This window comes from Sinohyriopsis cumingii, chromosome 2 (assembly GCF_028554795.1).
Source record: "Sinohyriopsis cumingii isolate HCF-2022 chromosome 2, ASM2855479v2, whole genome shotgun sequence".
Classification (NCBI taxonomy): domain Eukaryota; kingdom Metazoa; phylum Mollusca; class Bivalvia; order Unionida; family Unionidae; genus Sinohyriopsis; species Sinohyriopsis cumingii.
This window is the reverse complement of record NC_142962.1, coordinates 128,747,566-128,774,732: the sequence shown is the minus strand read 5'-3', so window position 1 is coordinate 128,774,732 and position 27,167 is coordinate 128,747,566. Positions and strand designations below refer to the sequence as shown.

Sequence of the window (27,167 nt, the reverse complement as noted above, 5' to 3'; positions counted from 1 at the left end):
GCATGTTATCCTCTGATAAACTTACAAACTTGTGTTTTGAAAATTTAACAATAGTATGTAAATATCAAAGTGTTTCCATACCAGAATCAGTGATCTGGATTTTTTTAACTACCTCTTATACACTATTTCATCATAAAATTAGTTTGAAACTTAAGTGAATCAGTGACAGGGAAATAATGGCGGCCATCTCCGCTATGTCTGGGAAGTAGGTCTACCCGTTTATTAGATGTTTTCGTAAATCATCAGGCAAATATATTCAGAGCAATATATAATTCATAGAAAACAAAGCCTAGATATTATGTTATTTAAGATTTAACTTTAAAATGCAATTATGTAGGTCAGACTGTTATGTTGTGAAGGAATTTGCAAAAAGTGTTGTAACGTCAAAGTTGTTTTCTGACCTTACTCGTATTGGTGAAATACAGAAAAAAGGCATTGTAAGTGATCACATTACGAAAACCCCTCCTTCTAAAAATAGATGCACTCAAGATGTGTTGATTCGGTTGGAAAGAAGTGTGTAATTTAAATACCTACTATAAAGGAGCAATTTCTATAATTTTATGCATTTTAGTGTGTTATCAATAGTTAGGGTAATATTTTAACAGCAACAAAGAAACAACGAACATTATGATATGAAGACACATGTGCATTTGCCCACATGTACATGGTACAGTGGTTGCTTCAAACTGGTTTAGAAATCTTTGAAAGTGCCATTATTGTGAACTTTTAGAAAGTATTTTTGTTTTTAATTTTTTTTAAAATTGATTAAGGGTAGTTGATTAAGCATTTTTACTAACTTTCAATTACAATAATGTAATCTGGTTACTCAGTTGAAATGTGTTACAATGTGGTTTCTATTATCCTCTTTTGGATTCATATGGCCAAAAATAACTCAGAAAATTTTCTACTTGAAATGAAAGTACTGCTGAAATCCAATGTTAAATGCAAATATGAATACTGGGAAATAGTGAGCATAATTCGAATAGGAGAACACACACACGTGTCCAAAAGAAGTCACTTCTCCACAAAATTCAAGTCTAGCTTTTCACCTTCTGCTTCTGTTTTTCACATCATACTGATTGGCCACATAGCAAGACTACCAAAGCTTTTAAGTAGGTCATCGGTTGGAAGCTTTGAATGTTCTCAACTAAGGAGTCAATAAACAGCTTTAGTGACTTTCTCCATGCTTAAATTGTTTCTTGTGGTATGATGATATTAGATTTACTACCTGTCAGATCTTCCTGGAGCTTTTGCATGTAGGGAGTTTCAAGGCTGTATACCCATCAATTTTCACCTTCACAAAGGGTAACATCCAAATTTTCTTTCTGGAAGAACTGGCTGAGAATGGTTACAGGTGCCATAGCATCCTTCATCATATATTTTGTAGAAATAACTTTCAGTAGCCATCTTTTTCTTCATCCCTCCAAATTTATAATCTTTGTGAATGGCTTCTGCCTGAGAAGTAAGCAAGCTATTAAGAGTTCTCCGTTCAGTAGTCATGGCCAAAAAAGTTAAGTAAACCACTGTAAATGAATGGAACTCCTTATGTGTGAGATAAAAATTCTCTGAATGGCATTAAGTCAAGCCTCTCATTGACCACTTCCCTCAGAATAGTAGAAGCTGATGGCTGAAGCTTTTTCATTGATTCTATTTTCTCTTCAGCCTGGTGAGGTACACAGTGCCAATCTGTGGGCATTATGCACATGAGGATTTTCCCTTCTCAGCATTGCAGCTGCTCCGTTTCCCTGCCCATCATAGCAGAAGCACCATCTGACCCCAAACTCACTACTTTTGCCATTCTACACCCCTTACCCATCATAGTAGATGCTCCACCTGACCCCAAACTCACTATTCCTGCCATTCAAACACCCCTTTTTGACATTTCTTTCATATCAGATGCAGCAATTCCTTTCCCAGTGGCATCTGGGCATTCCACATGGCACTCTCTGCAGATTCATAATTGACATTACTCTTTCTGAGAACATCGATATTTTGAACTTCCAATTCATGTAAAAGATTCACAAAAGAATTAAATCTGCTCAGTGGGATGTCTTGGTATGCCATCCATTTAACACCACTAATGCAATTATAGCTTTATGTTGCCAATACATAAGCTTTGCACCACATTTTTCAAAGTTATCTCACAACTCTGGGACTACAACACATCATTTGTGGTCAGCATAATATGTATGTCTGGTTAACGTTGAATTTTAGAAAATTTCTGTTCTTAGCGATCTTATAGATACTATCTACTTTTTTGTTGTCTGACCATAACTCACAATATATAAAGTCCTCATTTTTATTTGAATCACAATTATCATTTCGCAGTGATGAGTATGTTTTTATCCACTTCAGCTGAAAGTGTTACGCTGGAGGTTGACCACATGTTTACATCCTGAATATCAAATGAAGAAACTGAATGATGCTGATCAGTGGAATGTGAATCATGAAACATAATATCAAGTGTCCTTTGCTTAAGGTCAATTTTCATTATCTTCTTTAGCTCCATTTTATCAGACAATGTGAGGGGAAATGATTACATCCTATAATAGTACACTGTACAGAGATAATATCTGCCTAGTGAAAAGAAAGTCCTGGTCAACGAAACTTGCAGTAAGCACATTGTTGTTCCTTGAAAATTTCTCCCATCTAAAGGAACGCACATATGAACAACAAATGAGTCCCTGCCACTTTTTGTGGATGCTGGATGTGAGATGCAGGGGTAGAGTAATCAAAGCCTGTCATATACAACATTCACCAAGTCAAACAGGGCTATAACTCTTATTAAAATAGTGGGATTTGTTCACATGCACATTCACAGATCAATTCCATAATATTTACCAAGTTTCATGGCAATCCATCTAAACTGCAGTACCTGTACTAATGAGATTGTGTCACATGCTGCATTAAGCTGCATGACAAAAGGTCAACAACTCAAACATTGCTGAAGCAAAGTAATTTGACGATAATATGCAAACTGACATGTCACAGCATTTACCAAATTACATCAAAATCTATTAAAAAATGTTAAGATTAGTTGAGTTCAAAATATTATCATACAATGCATTAAATTTGTATAAAAATTGTGGGAACATAGTGATTCACATAATGGACTGACAAAAGGATGGAAGGACAGATATATAAAACATACCTCAGGTGGGGTACTAAAAAGAAGTTTGCTGAAAGTCAAAAAATAAGATCAGGGTCTCCTTGCACTACAAAAATAAACAGTCTAATTTTGAGCGATTTTTCATGTCTACACTCGCATTAATTAATGGTCAATTTTTAAATTGCCAAGTCCCCAAAAAGGTTTAGAATCCCATGCTCTTAACAAAGAATAATGTATTCACTAATCCGTATGTTAGAAAGTTAATGGCAATGAAATAAGAAATGTTCTACAAGTAGAATGCACCCACAAAGTATGACAACTATAAGCAACAATGTTCAGGATAAAAAAGTCAAAGTGGTTAATGCAAAAGCCTTCACCAAAAAAAAGAGTAACACACCGACAATCGAACTGTAGAGTGAAATCAATGCCATTCAGGCGCGTATTAATAAAAAGAAAACTTTTTAAAAACAACAAGCTACCTCCACAAGATGCGAGTCGGCTTGACTTAACTGTGGGACATCTGGCAATGGGGACATCAACATCCTGTTTGGGTATTCCAGCAACAGCTTTACCACCTGGGTGTGACCTCCTTTGGCAGCCTCAATTACCATAGTTGAACCATCCTAAATGATAATAGGGAAATTGTTATCATTCAAGAACAGTATATATAGATTAATAACTATTCAAATTTATTACCTATGCTGACCTACCCACAGAAAATGACAGGAGATACAAATCAGAATAAAAGAAAAAATGTGTTTTCCTTGAAACATTTAATAAACTGGTACACTTAGCACTCATATTTCACCCCCTCACCAACCCATAAAATCATATTCGCTTTTACATTAAATAAACAAGTGTCCCACAAAGGGAGTGATGTGCTACTGGGAAATTTCAAAACAAGACCTTTACTTCTTTTTATGCGCTTAGTGCTGAAACCATCTCGGATATTTTTGAGCTATAAGATGTCAAATTAGGAACACTGGCAGCCAAACTGGATGTAAGATCAGCACAATTTCATTCTGGACAAACAAGATGCTAAGGTTTTCATAAGGATTAATGACAAGATTTTGAATATGTTCACTGTGGCAGCCATATTCGAGATAAAAACACCAGTCTGTTTCTGAACAATATATCAGAATCTGTCTTCTGGTGAAAACCCCATGCTGAAATGATGACCCGTTTAGGAGTAAGCAAACTCGAGATTTACAAAATGGCTGCCATACTGCATATCAGATACACATCATTTTCATTAAGTGCCAAAAATAGATATAACAAAAAAAAAGTCGTCTGCTAAAAACCGAAGATTGATATTACTTTCCATCTACGCTAGTAGCAAACTGATTTTCAAGACGGCCTTAGTTGTGGCGATACTCGATGTCTGGGTTGGGGGGAGGCCACCATTTCATTTAGGACCAACTAGATGTTCTGGTGGAAGCCCATGTTAATATGACTTTCATTTCACAAGTGGAAGCAACAAGTTTTTCAAGATGGCTACTGTGTCATATAGGATGTCTATGTGTAACTATATTTAACTTGGGACCAACTAGACATCATAAGAAGTCATCTAGTAAAAACCACAGGTCGATATCAATCACTACCTGTTCAGAGGGTGTAGCAAGAACAGGATTTTCAATAGGGCTGTCATGGCAACCATATTGGACATCATACTGGCACCATTTCATTTAGAAACTTACCAGATGTCATAAGTCTTACAGTGAAACTTCCATGCTCATATGGCCAGCCACTCGGGAGGAAAAGAAACAAGTTTGCAAGATGGCTACTGTGGTGATCAAATAGGATGTCTGAGCAGCACTATTTTCAGTTTAGGAGGATATATTAATACTAACACTGAATATAAAGAGGCATGTTTACACTCCTACAAACTTGTGCTAATGGATGGACGGATAACAAAAACAGGTAAACCTACAAGCTATGCTGGTTAATAACCAGCACAGCTAAAATTAGAAAAGTTTATTTTTTCAAATCTATTGGGTAATAAAATAAAGTCTTATCTACATGCAGACTTTGCTGCTCTCAGTACAGGGTTTGAAGGTGATGCTAGTGTCATTGGAGGGGGCACAAGGCTGTGATTTTCTTTCCAACCAGGATGTTTGTTCATTATTATCATTTTTACTTCACTGTCGACTAAGATGATAAATAAAACAAGTTACGTTCTCCAACCTATTTTGGGGCCAAACATTTACAAAGAAACCTCTGCACCATCCCAATTAAACTGTCAGTCTCTTAGTATTCATCTTTAAGGTCATCAAAGATTGAATGGTACTGCTGTTCAAACTTCCCTTAAGATCTTGAATTTTTCTCATCAATCTGTTCCTTTGCAAATGGATTTTTCAGCAATATTGACATCTAGGAACATTTTTTTTAATAGGTCTAAACAAAAGTGACCGACAACTGCAAATGGCATATTGTGCTCTGCAACAAACAACAAAATAGGAGATAAGCACTTCAGCTCATACAACAACATCTATCAATGATTGTTTAAGCATGTCAGTTACTTTGCAATTGACTTCGGCATTTGTAGATATGTAATAGTGATCTATTGTTTCTTTGAAATGATTGTTGTTCTTTGGGTTAGCAAGTACAAAGTCTACAAAAACTGCAGCCCCACAAAAAAAGAATTCCCAGTATTTTAGCAAATTTTGATGATATATACCTATCAACCAAGTTTTACTTAGGTCAGTTTATATATTCTCAATAGAGGTAGCAAGTGCAGCCAGTCAGATGCGAGATTACATCACTATAAAGTGTAATCTCATTGATCATCAAACTCGTGCAAGATGACAATCATGTAAACCTATAGTCCAAGTTTTATCAAAATCTGATCAGAAATATGACCTCCAGAGTGACAATGAGCATCGACCTCACCCATATTCAACCTCACCCGAGAAACTGATAATACAAACCTATATACCTGATTTGATCAAAACCGGATGAAAAACATGGCCTCTACAGATCTGCCAACCCTAAAAAGACCTTCTCAGTAAGGCAGTCAGTTTAGTTCCATAAGTTAGACCAGCTTTCAGTAAAATGTAAAAAATTATCACGTACTACTACTATTTAAAAAGTTCAGAAATTATATTCTAGATCGATGAGATACAATAAACATTGTTTTTAAAAAAAGTTTGTACAGCTTACACACTCCTTGTCATTTTTCATCTTGATGTAATTCTTAGATAACATTATAAGATTAGATATGATGGCAATCGTATCTCCTGCCATGAAGCATACTCAAATAAGCATAATGACTAAAAAACATAATTGTTGCTCTTGCTGATTAAAGGCGTATTTTCCCTTTCATCTGGAACATCTATCATTATTGGGCACCATTTATTGAAATTCTAAAAGCACGAGCTTGAGACATTTTGCATGAAAAAATGTGCGATATTTAAAGCATTTGAGATACTACTTAAAATTAGTCTGGTTCCCTGACCAACTCCACTAAATCCAATATGAAAACCAGCTCCAAATCAAATACAGACAAAACATATATGGGATTTACCACAACAATCATATTTCCATAAAGTCTGTATTATAAGAGTATTTTCTGCTGCAAGATAGGTATAAAAAAAAGCAAATACTGACGGCCATGCATTGAACACATAGCCATACCATGAGCTCACTAGGCCTTTCAGCCAGCTGAGATCAAAAAAAAAGGAGAAAAAATCAATGTATGGCCTGAAAATTTTATCAGTATATATCAACAAATATTTCTATCAAATTTCATTCACTGACCTTAAGGGCCATTCCATTTAAACATACATGGTACCCAAGAAAGGCAGTTTTGTAAAAATGCACGCCAGGGTGCTTTGATTTCACAGAGTTCATATTAAAATGATAAGAAAATTCTAAATTGCATCTATGGGTGAGTACTCCACATTAAAAGTGCCTTCCCTGGGTCCCATGTATGTTTTACTGGAACAGCCATAAGATGATTTGTGCTTAACTGTGCTAACAATATTGTATCAAAAAAGGTGCAAATCCAACACAAAAAAAAATTTTAAATCCAAAAAATGGAAGTTTAATTAAATCTGATTTGAGTGATGGCATACTTGCCCACTGAGACACATGACCACCTCATTATGTGAGTTGATCTCATCCATTACAAAATTTGGTTGAGATCATCTTGTAGTTTATATTCCAAGTTAGGTTATAGCTGGTCAAGATAATGATACTTGATTTTGTTCATCACGAAACTCGTCTAATATCTGGTTGGTATAAATACACAATTTAAGTATTATCACGATCAGATCAGAAATATGGCCTCCAGAGTCGCAATCAAAAGCAAGATCAACTCGTTTGAATGCACGATGACTTGCACTATCAAATTCTTCACAGATCATGATCTATAGGTCTATATTTAAAACCGATCAAAGATTTGGCCTCTGTGGTAACAGCAGAAGTCAACCAGACACAAGATCACATTAGTATGCATTGATAATATGAGCCAATATTCCAAGTCTAATCAAAATCGGACCTAAGTATGTCCCAGAATGGAAGCAAGCTCCCTCAGTCAATAAAATGCATAGCTCTTGCTCGTTGGTAAACTTGTCCAAGATGACTACAAGCCTATATGCCAAGTCTGAGCAAAAAATTAGATAAGAAATGTGGCCTCTAGAGTGGCAACAAGCAATTGTTGAATCACAAAAGGCAAGCTAACAACCCAAACAAAAGTTATGTTCAATTTATCTCTCATAGGTACTTAACCTAGTCATTTATAAAGATGATGGGGAAATCCCTTAAAAAGCTCTGAGATCACATTCAAAAATGCAAACAAAAACTGAGAAGTGTAATATTAGCTTACCTTAAGCTTATGTGTTGGATCAGCTCCATGAGCTAGCAGTAACTCCACGACTGAAAGGTGACCTCCTGCACAAGCCAATGATAGCACAGTATGGTCATTGGTTGATGTTTGCCTATTTACATCAGCTCCTGAAATCATGGCACAAATGTGAATGAAAATGCAACACTGCAAAATATCTATGAATAAGTGAAAAATCTGGATGTAGAAATTAACTGCATTGCAACAGATTAGAAGAATGAGCACTAGACAAATAAATATTAATACTAACACTGAATATAAAGAGGCATGTTTACACTCCTACAAAATATGAGGCAGACGGGTTAGACAAAATTATGTTATCAGTGCTTATTATCAACTTACCCTTGCTAATAAGAAACTGAACTGTACACTGGTGGCCAGCTCTAGCAGCTTTCATCAGTGGAGTTCGCCCTCCTTCTGATTCGTGTTCCTGCAAGTAAAGACATGTAAGAATTGTTGCATACATTTTTGCTTTTGTTTAAATACATTACAGTACACAAGTCAGGCTAGAGAGTGGCTTGAGTCTTATACTAGGGTAAGATAATTACTTATTGGTATTTCAAATGTAAGCATACATTTTTCTGATATGCATATGAAAGAATACAAACTTTTTCACACAGTTTTGGTGCAGCTTTCATGCTACAGGATTTTGGTTTGGTTTGGTGCTTCACAGCTCAACAAATTAAGTAGGTTATTTCGTGCAAAGGCAACTGAAGTAAATTGCCTTTCCCAAGGACACACCATGGTAGTTGACCTAGGCTTGACCGATGGTAGGATTCAAACCTACACCCTTTTGGTTGTGACTCCAGCATGCTAACCACAGAGCCACCGCAGCTCCACCTTGTATGGGTTTTGTACACTAAAACAGAAGATATAGGGCTGCATAATAGGATAGGATAGAAAACTTCAAAACATTATGACACAGAAAAGCAAAGAAATGTTTCTCCCAAAACAGAATATATTGTAGCTTTATTTTAATGATTGGTGATTGTTCCTTTGGATAACTGTTCTTTCCATTGATTTATATTAGATGATAATAATCATTTTATGATTTAATTTTGTAACCATGTTTTGCAACAATAAAAACCTCTATTGTTCATAGATATGTACTATAGTATTTGCACCCCCACCCATTTGTGGCAACAATCAAGTCAGAATTTTTTTGGTAATTTTTTTTTACCTTTGACACTTTTTATTTTTAAAATCATAGCAAAGTGCAAATAAATGGGAAGGCATGCAAATACTATAAAAGTTTACCATTATTTGCCACCTTGGTATTTATGTTCAAATTCAACTTTTTTTGTTATTTTTTTACAATGATTTTTAATCACATGCAATTTTATTTCAGTTCTGAAGTTAAAATTTCATGAGATAAAATTTGATCTGATAGATCTATGACCTTGTTGTATTCTAGTTTTTAACTTGCAGTAAAATAAATTTGACTATTATTATTCAATAATATTATTATTCAATCATGCATAAGTAAGTTGCACTAATTCAATCCTTTTCATTATGACCCAAAACAAAACTGGGCAAGTGATAATATTAATTTCATGTCCTACATGGGATAAAAACAGGAGACCCAAGAGGGCCTAACATCACTAACCTAACATCTTCCTCATAGTCTAATGCATGTTCAAGTAGCAAATAAATATTGATCAGTGAGCTGCTTTCTCTTTAAATTTCTTCCACTGCTGTTGACTGTATATGTTATGAAAAACAATTATTTTTCCTTTCTTTCTCTAGTGTTTCTATTTTCTGATGGCACATCAGTATCATTCATCCAATAATGAAACGGCCCTTACCAAGGACACTACATTGGTCAAATTCTGTTCAGAAGTATTATTAGATCAAGTTGTTTACGTTTTTTTTCCCTACTTTTTGTGGTGGATTGGCATCATTTGTATAAATCTGAAAGCCCTTAATACCAGTCCTATCTGCACTTTTACTGAACAGATTTTAAGACAAAATTGTTCAAATATTTATCTATTTTTTTATAGCAACAACGGCCATATTGGATGGCAGATTATCATCACTTTGTATGGAACTAAAAGATCTCTATGCCAGGATGCTTTGTCAAATTGTGTACAGTAGTTTTGTGAGAGATCGTTTAAAGGATTTCCCATTTCTTTGCAACGGTAAATAAGGTGTACAAAATTGAAAGCTATCTATTCCTAGACGCTTTCTCTCAAATCGGATGAAATTCAATAGAAGAGATTTTAAGAACATGCCTTTTGAATCTTTTTTAGTTTCAGTAACTGTGGCCATATCTGATGGTACATCAGTTACAAAAAATAAATGAAAGCCCTTGCCAGGATTACATCTTAAGGGAGGATCTCCTCCTTATCCACAAAATGGGAATGTCCATAGTTGAATATTTTAACACTTAAATTTCCATCTATTTCTTCCCACTATATCTGGTTAGGTCTCTACTAAAATGCTGAAATCAAAATCCTCAAAATATGTCAAATCTAGTTGTATAAACAATAAAACCATAAAACACATTGTCAATTTTTTAAATATATAAACTGCATTCCTGCAACGAGTCCAAGATTTTCTGGACTGATTAATCATCATAAAGGTTCTTTATCAACTTCACACCAAAATACTTCTGTCTTGCTAGGTGGGAGTTGGCATAATCAACTAAAACTGTCCATGAACTCTGGCTGGGTATACACTCGTGCAAAGGTTCAGGCTTTAAGAGATATGTATGAATCAAGTGTGCATGTCCAATTTGTGATTGGTACAATACCACCTCATGTGATTTGTTCTTTCTGATGGATGCCCCTCTCTGATAAGGGGGCTTTGATGTCCTGAACCTTGATTCTAGAATTTTGTTTTCATATTTTGTGAGGTTTGAAGAACATGGTGATTATTATAATATATGGAGTCATTATATGTAATTTCTATTTGGAAATGGCTGTGTGCAGAGTAACCTTGGCTGTTTTATCTGCCTTTTATTTGCTCTTAATATGAATGTGACTGTCAGTTTGGTAGTATACTGATAAGACAATTTTGTTCATCTGAGGTAAAGTGATGATTCGTTGATCTCAACATAGTGGCTTTCTAAAGAGTTCTCAATGCACATATTCAAAGTCTAAGCCCCTGCTTAAGTCCTCACAAGAAGAATAAAACTGAACATATTTTGGGGCCATCATGAATTTGATGTAATCCTCATTAAATGGATACAATTATAGATTACAAACACCTGAACCTATTTTCTCTCCCCAGTCTGACCTCGAAGCTTATATGCTTCTATAAAATGCAAACTCTTTGCTCAACAGCATATCAGAAGTTTTCTAGGTATAACAAACATTCAGTTCACAAGCCAATGCATTTCACAATTCTGTTAATTCTGATGTTGAACAGGATGGACAATACGCTTCTGTGCCCTGAGGTCCACACATCTGTAGATTGCATTTCAAAAAATGTTCTGCCCCAGAAACTTTAGTGTGGATGTCTTAAATGGTCCTGTAGCTTTCTCCAGAAAATGAAGTGTGGATAATGGATTGAACAGTCAATGGACAAAAAGAAAAAAACATTAAAAATAGTGAAACTGAAGAAAAAAAAAAGGTTACACCTCTTATGTTTACCAAAATTCAGAGATATTTCTTGAATGGATTTGAAGTTCTGCTCAAGAAACAAGAATGAATGAAAGAAGAAATGGACAAAAATGTTACAAATATTGAAGCTGACAAATTGTGAATAGCAAAAGACAAATATGGACTACAAGAAAATAGGAGCTAAGTGCCCTTCCCAACGACACAAGGCAGCCAACTTTGTCTCGCCTGTGCAGGTATCAAATCCATGACTTTTGGATCACAAGTTTAAGGCTCAACCAACCGAGTTAACATGGCTCCTTTAATTTTTGTTTTCTGACTTTGCCTCAGAAAGCAAATGATGATGTAGCACTGGCATTGCTACAAGTCAAAAGATGTGATTAATGTCTTTTCATTTGCTTGGAAATGCTGGATTTGAGAGGTAGTGAAAGTTCTAACACTTTATAATTGAGTAATGTACCAAAAATCATATCAAGTGGATAGAATCTGCAGCACTGTAAAATGGGCAAAGATGATACCAACATTGGAATGCTACAATTATTGTAAGTTGGTTAAACATCTCGCATATAAAATTGGTAAAGTTCACTCTTAAATAAACTCAATTCACATTTTTCAAGCGTTCCTGAATTAAATTTGGAGAGACTGGCAAGTGAAAAACAAGAGTCCACCACCTATTCAATTATAATTGAAAGAGGTAAAGAACACATAAAACAGTCATGATTATCCCATTTCATCCTTATTTAAATTAACCAATCAAATGCTGGAAATGTTTTTATACACTAACCAGCTCTGCACCATGTTCCAGCAGAACCTCTGCAACATCTGTATGGCCATTTTCACACGCATATGTGAGGGCAGTGTCTCCTGTGCCTGTCTGAGCATGGACATTAGCATCTGCAAATAATGGAAAAAGCCAACTGAATTTACCTGCATATGAATTGATTACAAAATATCATTATCATGTATCTAGTGTGCTAATAATTACTTCCATTAGAAAGATAGAAGTGGACTCTAAAGAATTCCCCAATTTTCATAGTTCATGAATTAATGTACTGATAAAATATCATTTTTCACTCAATCAAGAAAACAAATATGCACAAAAATAAACGAAATCTGAGTATATGCCTGCAAAAGTTACCTGCTTTTGGTGGGATGGTGTTATAGTCATCAAGAAGCATCTAATTACATACCTACATGATTAGATGGCTTATTATGCATAAGAAAATTACTTAAATACAAAGCATAACAAATATGTGATAAGCAGAAAATTTCCATGTTCTTGCCTCTATCCTGCAAAGAAGTATACAAAGTTACTTTAAAAAATCCAAGTTCTTTGTATATTTTGCAGTGCTCTGCAAAATATTTGTTCACCCTCTAAATGTGCTCTCCTCATGCAGTTTAAATGATGTGAACACTATGATCTGCCCTTTTACATAGGTTATGCCACTCTTTTCCTTCTATATCTTTAAAGACAAAAATATAATGGAAGGTTGTAACTGCATACATGCCAACCCCTGATGAGGAAAAAGTGTTATCCAAGTGGACAAAAAGAGTAATCCAAGCAGAAAAAGAGTAATCCACATAAAACAAGATAAAAATTCAATGAGCATATGTACAAAATGATTTTTTAAAACTCCTGTTGTCTTTAAAAATCAATTATTGCTTCAAGTTTTCATATGCACTTTTAGATCAGCAACAGACTCTCATGTTGCATTTCAAAACACTCTGTACCAGCTGAGACTATGAATGTTTTGCACACCAGCAGAGCACTAAGTACTAGATTACTGAATTCAGTTTTATTCTTGTTAACAATACAAAACAATCTCTCACAGCCAGCATTCGAATGGTAAAGAACCAATATTCCTTTCATAACCTGACAAAGAAGAGGAAATTCATATCTTCCAGTTGTTGGGTCATTTAGCTGGGAAATAAGATGAAAAAAATCAACTCTGTCCACATGAAGTACATTGTCAGGTAGAATGCCAACCTGATACTTCAGGCATTCTCCTTCTAATTTACTGGCAGCCTTTCATGGAGCAAGGTGCATCAGATGACACAGACAACCTGTGATGTTCACCAATGAGACATTTTTCAAAATATAGAATGCAACTTCTTTATCAATGCTAGTTATCATTGATGCATTATCAGCTGAAAACCATAACAGTTCTGCCAATTTATATCACCTTTATTCAAAACATTATTATGCAAATCAAAAATGTTTTCTACAATGAAATTTACTGTTAATTCTGGTAATGAAATAAGAGCACTCTGACTTTGCCCATTTCATTGTCAAAGTCTCTCACACAGAGTACAACTTTCTGTCATCATAACCACTACTTCTGTCTGTGGCATTACTAAACAACCCCATTTTCATGGCTTCTGCAATTTTAAGTGAAGTATCTTCAGCTAAACACCGAACAATATTAGATGATTTTGCTCTTGCACATGCATGTATTCTACAATTGATCACAGGACCAACATAGTCTTCTACTGCTAGGGGTAGTCCATGTTCTATTAAGAACTTGGTAAATAACATGTCTGTATATATAACATTCTTGTCCACAATTGAGTTTTGCTATAAAAAAGAAGTTACCTTAGTACTGGAGTTATTATAATTCAAGATTTCTTTAGTTTTCAAGTGTTGCTTCACATCAAATTTACTACCAAGAATAATATTAAAATCATTTCCACACAGCCTGCAATGGGCATGAATCTGCCCTAGAATGGAACACTGTGTTATGCAATTTATGTATTCATCTCTAAATCAGTTTTTCGTCTTGTCTTTATTTAATCCATCTGTGAAACTGTCTGAAAAATATGTTTGGTCTATCAGGAACTTCTTGGTGATGTCTACATAACTGGTGTTGAGACTTCAAAAACACAAATGGAAGAACTAGAAGAAGAGCTTAATAACTATAGAGTGTTTCCGTCGATTCCCTTGTATTCAAATCCTCTTTAATGGCGGAAAAATCATGAGCAGAGATTTCCTAGATAACCTAAGCTTGCTAAATCCTTATTGTGCATCCCAGCAACAAGTGTCCCTTCTGAGAGGGTGTTCTCCACTTCTGGAGATATAGTAAATGCACAACGTTCAGCCCTAAAACCAAATCATGTTGACACTCTTATCTTCTTAAAAAAAATATGAAGTATGTTCCATCATGTGATTTTCAAAGCAGTTCAGTTTGAACTACATGGGGTAAAGTGACAATGAAGAGACCAATCTGCAGTTTTATGCATTTTAAGTTTATCAAAAAGTAAACCACAAACTGAACTGTTCAGACAAAAGACTTAAATTGTAACTCCTTATTTCTGTGTTAGATTGCAACTACTGTACTGTATTTTATTCATTTTCTCTACTGTATTTTATTTATGTAATTAAATAATTTTAAGTAATTCTTTCTTAAATCAATATATTGCAATATTTCGCTTAATATTGCAATCATTTTATTTTCAATACCCATCCCATGAAACCAGCATGTTTCTTGGAAATATGACAGCCGCTATAAACAGAACACAATACTGTTAGGACAGCATATGCAAGTCTACAGACAAGCGTACTATTATTTCGTAGTTATGTAGAAGCCATCTTTTCTAGAATACACAGACCTGCAAACCCTGATGAGTCCACCTCAGGAAGGCAGTTGATTTTTTTCCCATAAGATTGAAAGTTTTCAGCAAGGTGTAACAAAATATCAATAACTGTTATTGTAAAGCTGGAAAATGTAATTAAAAGTTTGATGCAGCGACAATAAACAATATGTTCAACTGAAAAGATTGTAAAGTACGCAGACTTTATTTACCACTAGTACAGTTGCACAAACTTTAGTTCCGAACCCTATGCAACTCAATGGCTTGTTGCTATCTCTCAACTTGCCATAATTCTTGGAAATTCTTCTTCCATTTCACATGACAATGGCAATCATATCTCCCGCCATGTAACATACTCAAATTGGTACATGATGTCCAATAAATACAATTGTGTTCTTTCCAGCTTTTATTCATAAGAATCTGAATACTCCTTTTTATTCTTGTGTTAATTATTAAAACTTTTTAGAAGCTTATTTTCCCTTTCGCCCAAAACATGCGTCGCTTTCTGGACGACATTTAAAAAAAATGTTATAATCAACAGTTTGATCGTGCAGACTCTATACATAAACAGGTGCAGATTAAAGCATCTGGGGTGCTGCTGTATAGTTAGTCTGGTTCCCTGACTTATTTCACTAATCCTAATATGACACCCGGATATATATATCAAACACGAATGAATCGATTATCCGGATTTTTCAGCAACTATCATTTTTCCGTAGTTTTTTTATTGTATGCCATTAAGTCCATATTTTAAGAGTCATTTTCGTTAAGACTTACAGCAAAATCGTAAGAGTTTGCAGTTCTGGAATAAGGTCTGTGGGATTAATGGGATGTTAATAAAAACAAGAAAACAAATTATTTGGGGGAGGAGGGGGATATACTGAAATCGCTTAATCCATATGTGTACATGTAATTTGGTGGGAAAAAAAACGTAATGATTACACCAAAAGCATAATGGTTGGCATGTAAGTAATTGAATGTCCTAGATAAATTTTTATCCAACAAGAGAGAAAGTGGGGGTAAAATGAAATTTGAGGTTGGACAGACCCGGGCAAAATGAGTCAGGGTGAAAGAAAATAAAAGGTAAGGATCACTCTGGATTTTAGTTTCAATCATTCATATAACTCTTTCAAAAACAGCAACAAAAATGAAGAACAAATAAGAAAAGGGCAAGTTATTTTAGGTTTTTATTTGTATTAAACCCTGAATTTTCACCACATACTCCAACATTTTTACCACAAGAAATGAAGACATAAAACATAAGTACCATAGCAAGCCAAAACTTGGGGGTTTTTTTTGTGTGGCTGCATCCAAGTTACAGCGTGTATATTCAGTGCAATTGCCAGAGTTGTAAAAATTCTGTTAGTGGTAACTTATCAAAAAAATATCTCTTGAAATGATGAATTTGAAGAATCAAATAGTGATGACATGAATTCATTTATAACTGATCAAAAACTAAACAGAACATGAAACTGCCAGCGCACAGTGGTTGTACTGGACAAGGACAACACCACCAATGCTATCTGATTAAAATAGCATCACGAGTCATGTCCATGGTCTGACATTGTGGGCAATTATCTGCAAAACCAAAGTCCTTCCACAAATAATGTCCAATAAATCAAACTTTACTACTCTCTAAAACATTGCCATCATTTAATAATACAACGGTGACAAAAGTAATATCGTGCTGACCATCATCAGTTGACCACTTCATAGAAATTTCATTGGGGTCAACAAATTATAAAAGGTTGCTACCAACCATGAATAAGTTGTGAAGTCTTGCGAGGTTGTCAAAGCCCATATATGTATCTAACAATATGGCAATTGTGTTCTTTTTTTAAATCAAAAATGACTCCTGCGGTATGTATCATAGAATTACTGAAAATTACAGTACTTACGGACTTTCAAGAGGTACTTGACTAGCTCTAAGTGACCTTCCTGGGCAGCTTCCATGAGGGGTGTACTACAGCCCAGCTCGATATCAGCACCTGCTTTGATGAGAAAATCTGCAACATCCAGAAAACCTCCACAGCAGGCCAATGTCAGGGCTGTCTCCTGGGTTTCTTCTGTTTGGGCATTGATGTCAGCACCTGTCAAGCCAAGCAAACCAAGACATTATTAATTCAACATAAATATCTGAAACAGATTTTAAATTAAAAAATATATTGGAGAATTTTTCAATACAACTGTTAATAACTGATCTGTCATTTTTAGAATGATACTGGTTCTTGTGCTAACTACAATTCCTGATTGTGCATATTTTCGGGATCTGCATAAATCTCAACATTACTTTGCAAAGACTATACAAAGATTTCAAAAAGATATACTTATCACATGTATAAACATTAACCACACATAGCAAGTCTAAATAAATGATAAAGAACATATAGCTAGACTTGGTTCGATGTTATATGCTTGAATTTTATATCATGCAAAGACATGCAGAATAAAATACCATGCCTGAGAACATACCACGGTAGCTGATCTGGATTGAACTTATTTTGGAAATAGAAACTCGCATCCTTCTGGCAATAAGCCTAATGCCTTAAAACTTAAGCCACCAAAGCTTCATCCAACTTGGTTATTATCAAATTTGACGAAACTAGTTTTGTTCACGTTCTGTTTACTCTAATGGAATTTGCGTAAAGAAGCTATAACAACTATTTCCTTTTCAGGCAAAAATGTTCAACTTTAGAAGCACAATCCAAGGCAATTCAAAAGGAATGCTAAATATAGACAAAGCCAATGTGTATTCCAAGTTCCACAAAAAGGAGATGATAATGTGACATTCTGACATAAAAATAGAACTTCAACATAACTAGTGCATGAAAAGTTGCAGTTAATTTAAATGAAACCTATACAACAGTTTCACTGTCACAATGTGCATTAAAGCTGAAAAAAAATTAACTGAAAATTCAAACTGGAATATTTGTGTGAATATCTGAAAACCAGTATTCAAATATTCATTTGTAGACTTAAAGAGTTTGTCAGCATTCTGTAAAAGAAACAATCAAGCCAAACTGTAAACTCGCTCCAAACAGTGAACTGTAGTCCAATATTCATTTTGTCAAGAAGTCAAGCAGTTTTAGCCAATACTGCATACCAATTCGATCCAATTCCCTCTAATCATCATGCTTCAGAAAGCTAACTCCATTAATTCTACTTTTGGTCTTTTATTCAAGTTCTGTTTCAATTTTCGTCCCTTTTGGGGAATCATCTCATAAAAAGAATGAAGTGTATGAAGTATGGATTCTTAATCCATTCTGGCACGGACTCGTCTGGGACATAAGGCATGCATGGGCAAAACTACCAATCTGTACTATGCATTTGATGATTAAATCACTGACTGCTGTACTGAATTTTTCACACGCACCCTGCATACACTTCTAGGCATAACTAGAAAAACGTGCAGGGGATTCATAACAATTTGTAAACAATGCTTATTTCATTAACAATTGTATGTGCAAGAAGACTACAATTTTGTGACATTTTCACATTCTGCAGGCATTCTTCAACTGCACATCGTAAATGCAAACAAGAAAATGCAACATTCTGCAAAACTATTAAAAACTTTTAAACAAAAAAATAAATGTACACATATTTGCAAACCCATGAGTACAAAAATACTTTCTGCTTATTACAAAATACTGATTTTTAAAACTTTAATTCATATGTAACTATTTACAACATCTATAACCATCAGTTAAGTAGGAGAGTAACTTAATTATTTAATGCCAAAAATGTATGGTCCATTCAGGTGCCCATTCTGAAGGTGCAAGAGTGCAACACACTCAGATATAGGCTGATTACAGGAGCCTTCTCCACACCTTGTCCCCCCCCCCCCCAATAATTATCAATTCCAATGTACCATCTTTCAGTGATGATCTGAATTCTGTACAATTTTTATACTGAACTGTTTCGTTCTTGCACACAAGTAATCCTTTGCAATTTTACTGTCTGGAAAAAGTGTGAAAAAATCACCAGAAACACAAGTAATTGAAATAGGAAGACTCATTTCTTAAAGAAATTTATTAAACCAAACTTTGATCAATTTACATCAAGGTTCCTTCTAGTTTCTTTATAAACATCTTAATTTCTGGCTAAGATGTTGTTCATAAAGCAGCAAGCTGATGTTTATTAGCTTTTCATGCGATTTTCTATGTCATGGATGCCTTCATGCCAAATAGCAAAATTACAATTACACAATTTGCAGAACACAAAGTGTTCTCCTTTTCTAGATGGTTTCACAAATCTAAACATGATGGCATAACTGTCCTTCCAGTTCTGTTTTGTTTCCTTTGCTGGAGAAAATTCTGAATCTTCTGATTTTCTTTTCAACATAACTAGAAATTGATTATTACGAAGATGATACAGTGAAAGCAGCAACTGCTTTGCTCAATCCAATATGTTGGTTAAAGACTGGCATGGTAACCTCAATTTTGAATGAACAAATCGTATTTATATATATGCAGTACATTTCTCTCAGAATGGGACCAGGTGCCCATTCTAAACAGAAAACTGCAAAGAAATTTTTTATTTAATGTGTTTTAATTTAAAAAAAAAAAAGGATTTTAACAAGAAAAACATACACACATATTCAGGTCCAAAATACAACACAAATAGGGAAAAATGGGACACTTGGGCGCTATATGTATAGTATATCTCAGTAAAAGGAAACAGACAATACATTATTAATTTCATTTCTTCCTTACCATGAGCTAAGAGTAGTGCCACCATTTCTTCATGTCCCTCTCTTGCAGCCTCCATCAGAGGTGTGTATCCCTCATCATTGACCTCCTCCAGATTTGCACCCCTTTCGATCAGCAGGTTGGCAAGTTCCACATGTCCTCCACATGCTGCCAGGGTCAACGGTGATTCAAAGCTGTCAGCTGGCATATTCACCTGAACAGAGAAGGTCTTAGGATAATATTCCACAATAAAGTACACCTCAGCGTAACAGCAATAGTCTGTCAACTGCAATTTTGTTGAAAATGACAATATTCCCAAATGTTCATAACAACGTAAATTTTGCAAAAACTATTCATAAATTTGTTTGTGGCCATGTGGTTAGTGTATCCAACTCATAACTTGATGGGTACAAGTTGGAACCCTACACAGACCTGGCAAGGTCTGCCTCTGAGGCATGTCCCTGGAAAAGAGGACAAAGAACTGCCTTGGAATAATATACTCTTTCATGCATGTATGTACCAATAAACACTGATCATTTTTCTATCTTCCATAACCAAGTTTTTGTAAATATGATGGCATCTTTTTCAATGAATTTTTGAGGATTACAAAAAATGCCTAAGAACCACTTCAGGCAGCGATCATAACAAAATTCATCCTTATTTTTAATTCAATCTAAAGATTTATCAGTGCTAAACACATACAGATCACTACTAATAACATAAATCTTCTCTAACCATAAAAAAGTTAAAACCAAATTCTTAATTTTCAAAGGAAGAATTCCAGGTACTGGAAAAGAACATCATCTGATAATAAAACCATTCACATTAAAATTCCTCTTGGACAAATACAAAAACAAGTTCAGTAAATAACTCATTTCTTTATTATAGCCAGGCAAATAAAATTTGTACTTACACTTAATATAAAAATGGTAATCAGCACCAGTATTTTTTTTGGGTTATTTATCTAAATTACAGATCTCAATCTCTCTCTCTCACTACTGTAAAAGGCACTGAAACATGCACACTTTCTGATGTAAAATTGTATTCAGACAGTAGAATGCAATACAAGTTTCTTATACAGTGCTATGCTAGACATGTTTACACAATGCCTATCTGTTTAGGATCTATGCATACATATGCAAGAACCAATGAGGGACGGACACATACCAATATTTAATTTTGTTGACTTCCCTATTTAAAAGATTTTGACTTTAACCACTGCACAATTTCATTCACTTCCTTACTTATTTTCAAATATTTCTGCTTTAGCATTCACACTGATAAATTTACAGGTATATTCTGCTTAACATCAAAGATGCATGCATCATAAGTACAACTTATAGCAAAAATACATAAAGTCCTGCAATTATTCCCACAGTACTGGTAGAAGGACATGTGCATATAAGCATTAAAAAACAAAGCAAAAAATACAGTTCAGCAAAAACACAGACAAGTTTGTGGTTGAATCATCACCTTCATTAGATTTAGGTCATTTTACAGAAAAAGGGCCTTGGACAAGTAAATGGCTCAGTAGCATTTTGTTTCTGTTCATCTATTCACATCGCCAGCAACCCTTTCCATCTTCACCATCACCGATGCTATTATTGTTGAAAGAGAGGCACTTCTCTTGATATCTTCCGATGGTATGTAGATTGAACAAGCATGAAAAATCAACACGCTCATTCATTTACCTCCATCTGTCGAATTACCCCCATTTTAACTTGTTAAGTCACACACTTCCATGACTTCTTTTTTATACAGCCACAAGCAGAGTTACCTGCATCCTTTGAAAAGTGCTTAGGAAACAAGATGGCTCTTGTTTGCAAAGTTAGTTTGGTAAAAATAACAACTATGGTGACAAGATTTGAATGTTATAAAAGCATAACAAGGATTAAGTGATGCAGTTTCATAGCAGCTACCAGCATCATAGATGCTTAGCAGAATCATGCATACGTCTTCTCTGTGGCTGGGCATGAGCACAAGTGACATAAAAAAATAGATGGTGCTGTAAATACATTATTGTGATATGGACAAAATATAGTGTTCATTAAACGCATTAAAAAAATGTGCACATTGACACCTGTTTCTCAGGTGTACAAGGCCCTAATAAATATTTTAACAAGTTAATCTGCCTAGTAACTTTGGTGACGTTAAGCCTTTTAACAATAAAAATCTTTAGTTCAAAATGCTTAGCGTTACCTGAGCTCCACTGTCAAGCAGGAGTCTGGCCACCTCTACATGTCCATCCATTGAGGCCTCCATGAGTGCTGTGTGCATCTCATCTGTCTTGTGTTCCTGATCTGCCCCTGCCTCCAGCAGAAACTTCACCATCTCCAGGTGACCTGTGTGCATAGTTGGCGAAACGAAATTTAAATTATTTTTTTAAAGTAATATCTATGCAAAACTTTTATTAACTGATTTCTAAATCTACATTAACATTAGGAATTAATTTCTGCTACCTTCAGAAACCAACTTTCCCTGAGCAACAGAAAAAGTAATTACATCTACAGTAGTCCCCCTCTTATAAGGCCACCCCTAATGCAGCAAGGAAGTGGCCTTATAATGCGGGTGGCCTTTCTAGAGGGGGATGACAAATGCGAATAGTAAATACATATGAAAAAAGTCACAAGTACATTTAATTTTAAATATTTAATATTTTAATTAAAAAATCACATGCATGATGTGAAATAAATGTAAAACAAACTTTGTCATCATTTTCAAAAGAATGCTATGAATAACCATTGATATAGTTTTAAAACTGTCTTTATAATTATGTTACAGTTCACATCATCTGTCACTTTGTTGGTAACAGTCTAAAAAACAAACCAGTCTCGTCACATTAAAAATATCCTTGCTGTCATATCCCCTGTATATATTGTTTAGTCTTTTGTTCCAATCTTCGACAACTTCATTATTAACATCAGCTGATTCGCCGCTAATGACAGAACACTTGATACTGTCGCACTTGAAATCTGTGGTGCAACCATCCATTACTTAAGGTAAAGTCGTCATATCCCAATTCAACTGACAAACTTTTTGCTTTTTCTTGTCTTTCAAATCAGAATACAAACATCTCCTGGCTCAAACAATCTTCCTTTCTCCGTCCATTTCACCTTTCCACTTCTGCAGAATTGTTTCATTATCTTTCACGATATTGTTTATCTTAGTCTTCCCGACGTTAGTTTTCTGCAAGGATCCTCAACGAGCCCCCCCCCGCCCCATCAGTTGAATTACTTTCACGTTCTCCTCTAAACTGAGAATTTTTATTTTCCACGATGACATGTTGATCTTTTTGCAGTAAGTTATTCATGTTGCCAACTACAATACTGATAAAACAATTTTGTATGCATCTAAACGAATTGCCGTGTTTTTAAAGGAAGTGGTCATGTCACGTGATTCGTTAGTCGCAGTCTGGTACCCTATTGTTTTTATACATTTCTTGAAACTAAGTGAGAGAAGCCAAAACGGCTTCGATATGTACCATTAACATCACGCAGATTTGACCTCGCGACTGCTAGGATTCGTAATTTTGACAATTATTGTCAGTAGTCATAGCCACTGATTACCAAAGTGAACAAGCTCAACATCTTACTAAGGGAAGCCATAAAGGCTATTAAACCATTTTCCTGCTGACTTGGGTATTGTACATCGATACTGCCACTTCTCAGCTGTTACTACTGTTCGATAATTGTAATCTTAACAATTATCAGAGTGACTAAACCGGACATCTTATGATAACACAGCAGTAAGGCTAATTGGATTACATGCACGTACCCTTTTGTATGGATTAAAATTTGAGTTTTTCTCGGTTTTTATGGAATAAATTTGGCTTCTCGTGAGGCGTAAATGATATAATATTAACCTTAGTGGTAAATGTACTTTACTCAACACTTCTTTCAGTAACGAAAACCTGACATCGGGAAACAGAAATCGGATTACTTAACACACATTATGAATAAAATACTGGTTCTGGATACATATTCATATAAAATGCGGCCGCTTGTGAGGGGTAAATTTTATAATTTTGCACTAATATGCTGGCCGCTGGTCGCGTTAGCCGGGTGGCCTTTCGCGAGGGGTACTTTTGAACACAAACTCGTCGGTGCCAACGGATTCTGGCCGTAAGGAGCGGGTGGCCGCTGGTCAGGGGGGCCGTTCAAGAGGGGGACTACTGTATATACAATATGGCCCAAGAGGAGTTACTTTCACATATTACCTCCACTTATGCCCACAAGGTGGTGACCCTTATCCCAGATGTCAACGTATACTCGAGTAACACCGTTAACAGGATGTTCACATGTGCAGAGAAGGGTAGGTGGGAATGATAGTAATGTGACTAGGTAAATATTTTCATAGTAATTAACCATAAAATTGTCTTTCTCAGTCAACTGCATTACTGAACACATTCGTGAAATAGGTAACAGTGGAGGAAATGCTTGAGCATTCAACCTCTACCAACATCAACGTACAGAAGCCTCATTACTGCTACACTGAAAAGATGAACTTCTAGCAACATGAGATGAACAGAACCAAAATTTAAGCATTTATACAAGGGAGATCATGCACCTTATTGCCTCTGATTCAAGTTTCTCAGGTGAATCCAGCAAACGTTTCAAGGTCATGCCCAGGACTGAGGGTGTGTTATCATGAACAGGACATGGTAACTGTTCAGCTACCAGTGGCCCAACAAAATCAAGCTCTCTTCTTCGTTAGACTATATTATGTAAATAAAAGCTAGAGAATGTAGACTATGCATGCCAGCTGACTGGCTCCACTATGTTTTAAATTAACACATTACATTTAAATGCCATGCTCATATATTGTGACCTGAAATCATCACGATCCAGTGAGCCAATATAATAATGCCCTTAAGCCAAGTGGTGCGGTCCTGCATTCCAGCCTTTGGCAGTAAGTCTTTGGTGACCTCATGGGATATTTTTCTGTGTGCTTTAGAGTTGAAGAGTGCAGACTGTCAAATGCAGTTCACCTCTCTCAAAGGCTTGATTAGGAACAGTGAAAGTCTACTTATTTGCTGACTATTGAAAATAACCAGTTTTTCAAAATGAAAACAGGCAGCATCATGAATAACACTGTCAAAAAAGAACTGCATGTATTCAGATCCTAACTGGTGCACGTAACTCACTCACCCTGGAAGCTGAAGCCAGTGTTATCAAGAACCAAGTCTTGTGTAATAACTGCTTTAATGAGGTGGATGACCTTACCAAGACCTTCTCAGTAAGGCAGTTGATTTAGATCCATAAATTTGACCAGTTTTCAGCAATGAATACAAAATATCATATACTGCTATTGTAAAGTTAGAAAGTTAGAATTTAGAACTCTAAACATTGTATTTAACAAAAAATCTTATAAAGTACACATATATCTTAATTACCTCCAGTACAGTTTCACACCCTATGCAGCTCAAGTTCTGTTTGATATCTCTCAACTTCATGTAACCCACTGCTTTTTTCCCCCTTCAGTTTCATGTGGTGATTGCAATCGTCACAAGACAAACCCAAATAAAAACTTATGTCTAATATATGCAATTGTTGCCCTCCCAGTTTTCCCCCCAAGAATTCTAAATATTCCTTTTTTATTCTGCCCTGTTATTTAAACTTTTAAGAGGCTTACTGTCCCTTTTGTTTTCAACATGTATCACTTATTGGATGCCAATTTCATACAATTCTATCAAAAAAAAGGTGTGCAGTTTAAAGCACCAGAGGAAGAACTACAAATTTTAGAAGAATTCTACCTGGTACCAATCGATCTTAATTAATGGTTACCTGGGTACCCGATCAAAGGGAAATTCTATTAAATGTGTACGAATATGAACTGCTTTGTTGTGGGTTGCTGCTGGCACAAATGGCATACAGAAGTATATTTTTTTCAGTGGTCGAAGTGTACAAGTTGGGGTGTATTTTCAAGTCAGATCACCTGAAGCAGTGACTTGTCATCAGCAAGTCAGAGTTGTATTTTGGAAAAATAAATAAGCCCAGACGGATGGATAGGAAAATGGAATAATTAACAACAAAGCTGTAAAATATACTTGTATTATTGAGAGTAATGTCACAAATTAACAATTATATTTTGTTTGAATGAAATCCACTAACATCTACAATGCTTGTCATTTTAAATCCATTTATATGACTAATCCATAAAATCAATTATAGGTTACATAGTGGTTTAAATATTGTTCAGACTATTCTAATTCATATCTTCCCATAATATGTTAATTTTTTCATGTGTTGTACAAAATAAATAATGAAGTTCACATTTTTTGAAATTCCCAGTATCCTATAGATGTCACTACCTAATGTTATCTGATAGAAAGTCCAAAAATTCATTCTCAGTGTCTGATAAAGTTCTGAAATCCTCCATCCTCATCTACTAAATCATCGTGGTCTAGTCACTGTAAATATAATTCCCTTTCCTTGGCCTCACTGTCATATGTGGGTGCTTATGCAGGGACTGAGCTCGGACTCTAGTAATACTTTGATCATACAGTTTGTGAAATTTATTAAAGGTTGAACCTTGCACTTGAATATGTCTCAATTGTGTGGCAAGATCAAATAACCACCCCATTACTTGCCACCAACCAAGTATCACTCGGCTCAGTCAAAGGCTTGTCACATGGGAAAACAAGCTAAGAGATTAAGGTCAAGTATTTACTGGAAGAGGTAGAACTCTACTTTGCAATAAGCAAGTAAATGTATTAAATTCACAGCTAGATCAAAAGGACTGTCAACTTGAAAACAAAGTGAGTGCTGCCTTTACAAGCCAAGGAATTAAGGGGCAATGTGTACTGAAAGAAAACTTGCTATACACACGTACCCATTCACAGCTCTAGTCCAAGGTAAAGTTCCTCTTATTCCCTGAACAACTACATTGATTCTGAGGGGACCGAAGTGGCAGAGTGGTCTAACGTGCTCACCGTTCTGGATCATGTCCATCTCGCCTCTGTCTGTGTGGGTTCAAGTCTCAGGATAGGCTAACATGGATATGTGAGAAAGCTTGCCAGAAGCTTCTCGTGGGTCGGTGGTTCTTCCTATGGTTCTTCCTCCACCAGTTATACTGGCCACAATGTGTAGCATACCTTGTGCTGAAAAATGGCGTTAAACCCTACAAACAGTAACAACAACATTGATTCTAATATGAAACCTGGATACAAATCAAACATGAAGAATCCATATTTTTCTGCAACAATCATATTTCCATATTTTTCGCTATTATTCCATAAGCCATTATCTGAATGGTCATTTCCATAAGACTTGCAGTCAAATTGTAAGGGTTGGCAGGTCTTGCACTCGCTACTTCTCACTGCCTGGGAGGAGAGCAAGAAAACAGTATTCATGGTAAGCAGTCTTATTTACCTTTTCACA

General features: G+C 35.4%; 1 protein-coding gene across 3 annotated transcripts in view; it reads right to left on the bottom strand.

Annotated features, from left to right (window-relative positions):
• Positions 1-27,167, bottom strand: part of LOC149805809 (ankyrin repeat domain-containing protein 17-like) — a 141,076-nt gene that overhangs the window by 95,039 nt on the left and 18,870 nt on the right. For all 3 annotated transcript variants that reach the window (XM_089950509.1, XM_089950510.1, XM_089950511.1), the window contains exons 7-13: positions 21,988-22,130; positions 19,813-20,002; positions 16,999-17,190; positions 12,297-12,406; positions 8,295-8,382; positions 7,935-8,062; positions 3,589-3,732 (exon numbers count right to left, since the gene is read on the bottom strand). In XM_089950509.1, the coding sequence (XP_089806635.1) occupies positions 3,589-3,732; positions 7,935-8,062; positions 8,295-8,382; positions 12,297-12,406; positions 16,999-17,190; positions 19,813-20,002; positions 21,988-22,130 (995 nt within the window). The remainder of the gene's footprint in view (positions 1-3,588; positions 3,733-7,934; positions 8,063-8,294; positions 8,383-12,296; positions 12,407-16,998; positions 17,191-19,812; positions 20,003-21,987; positions 22,131-27,167) is intronic.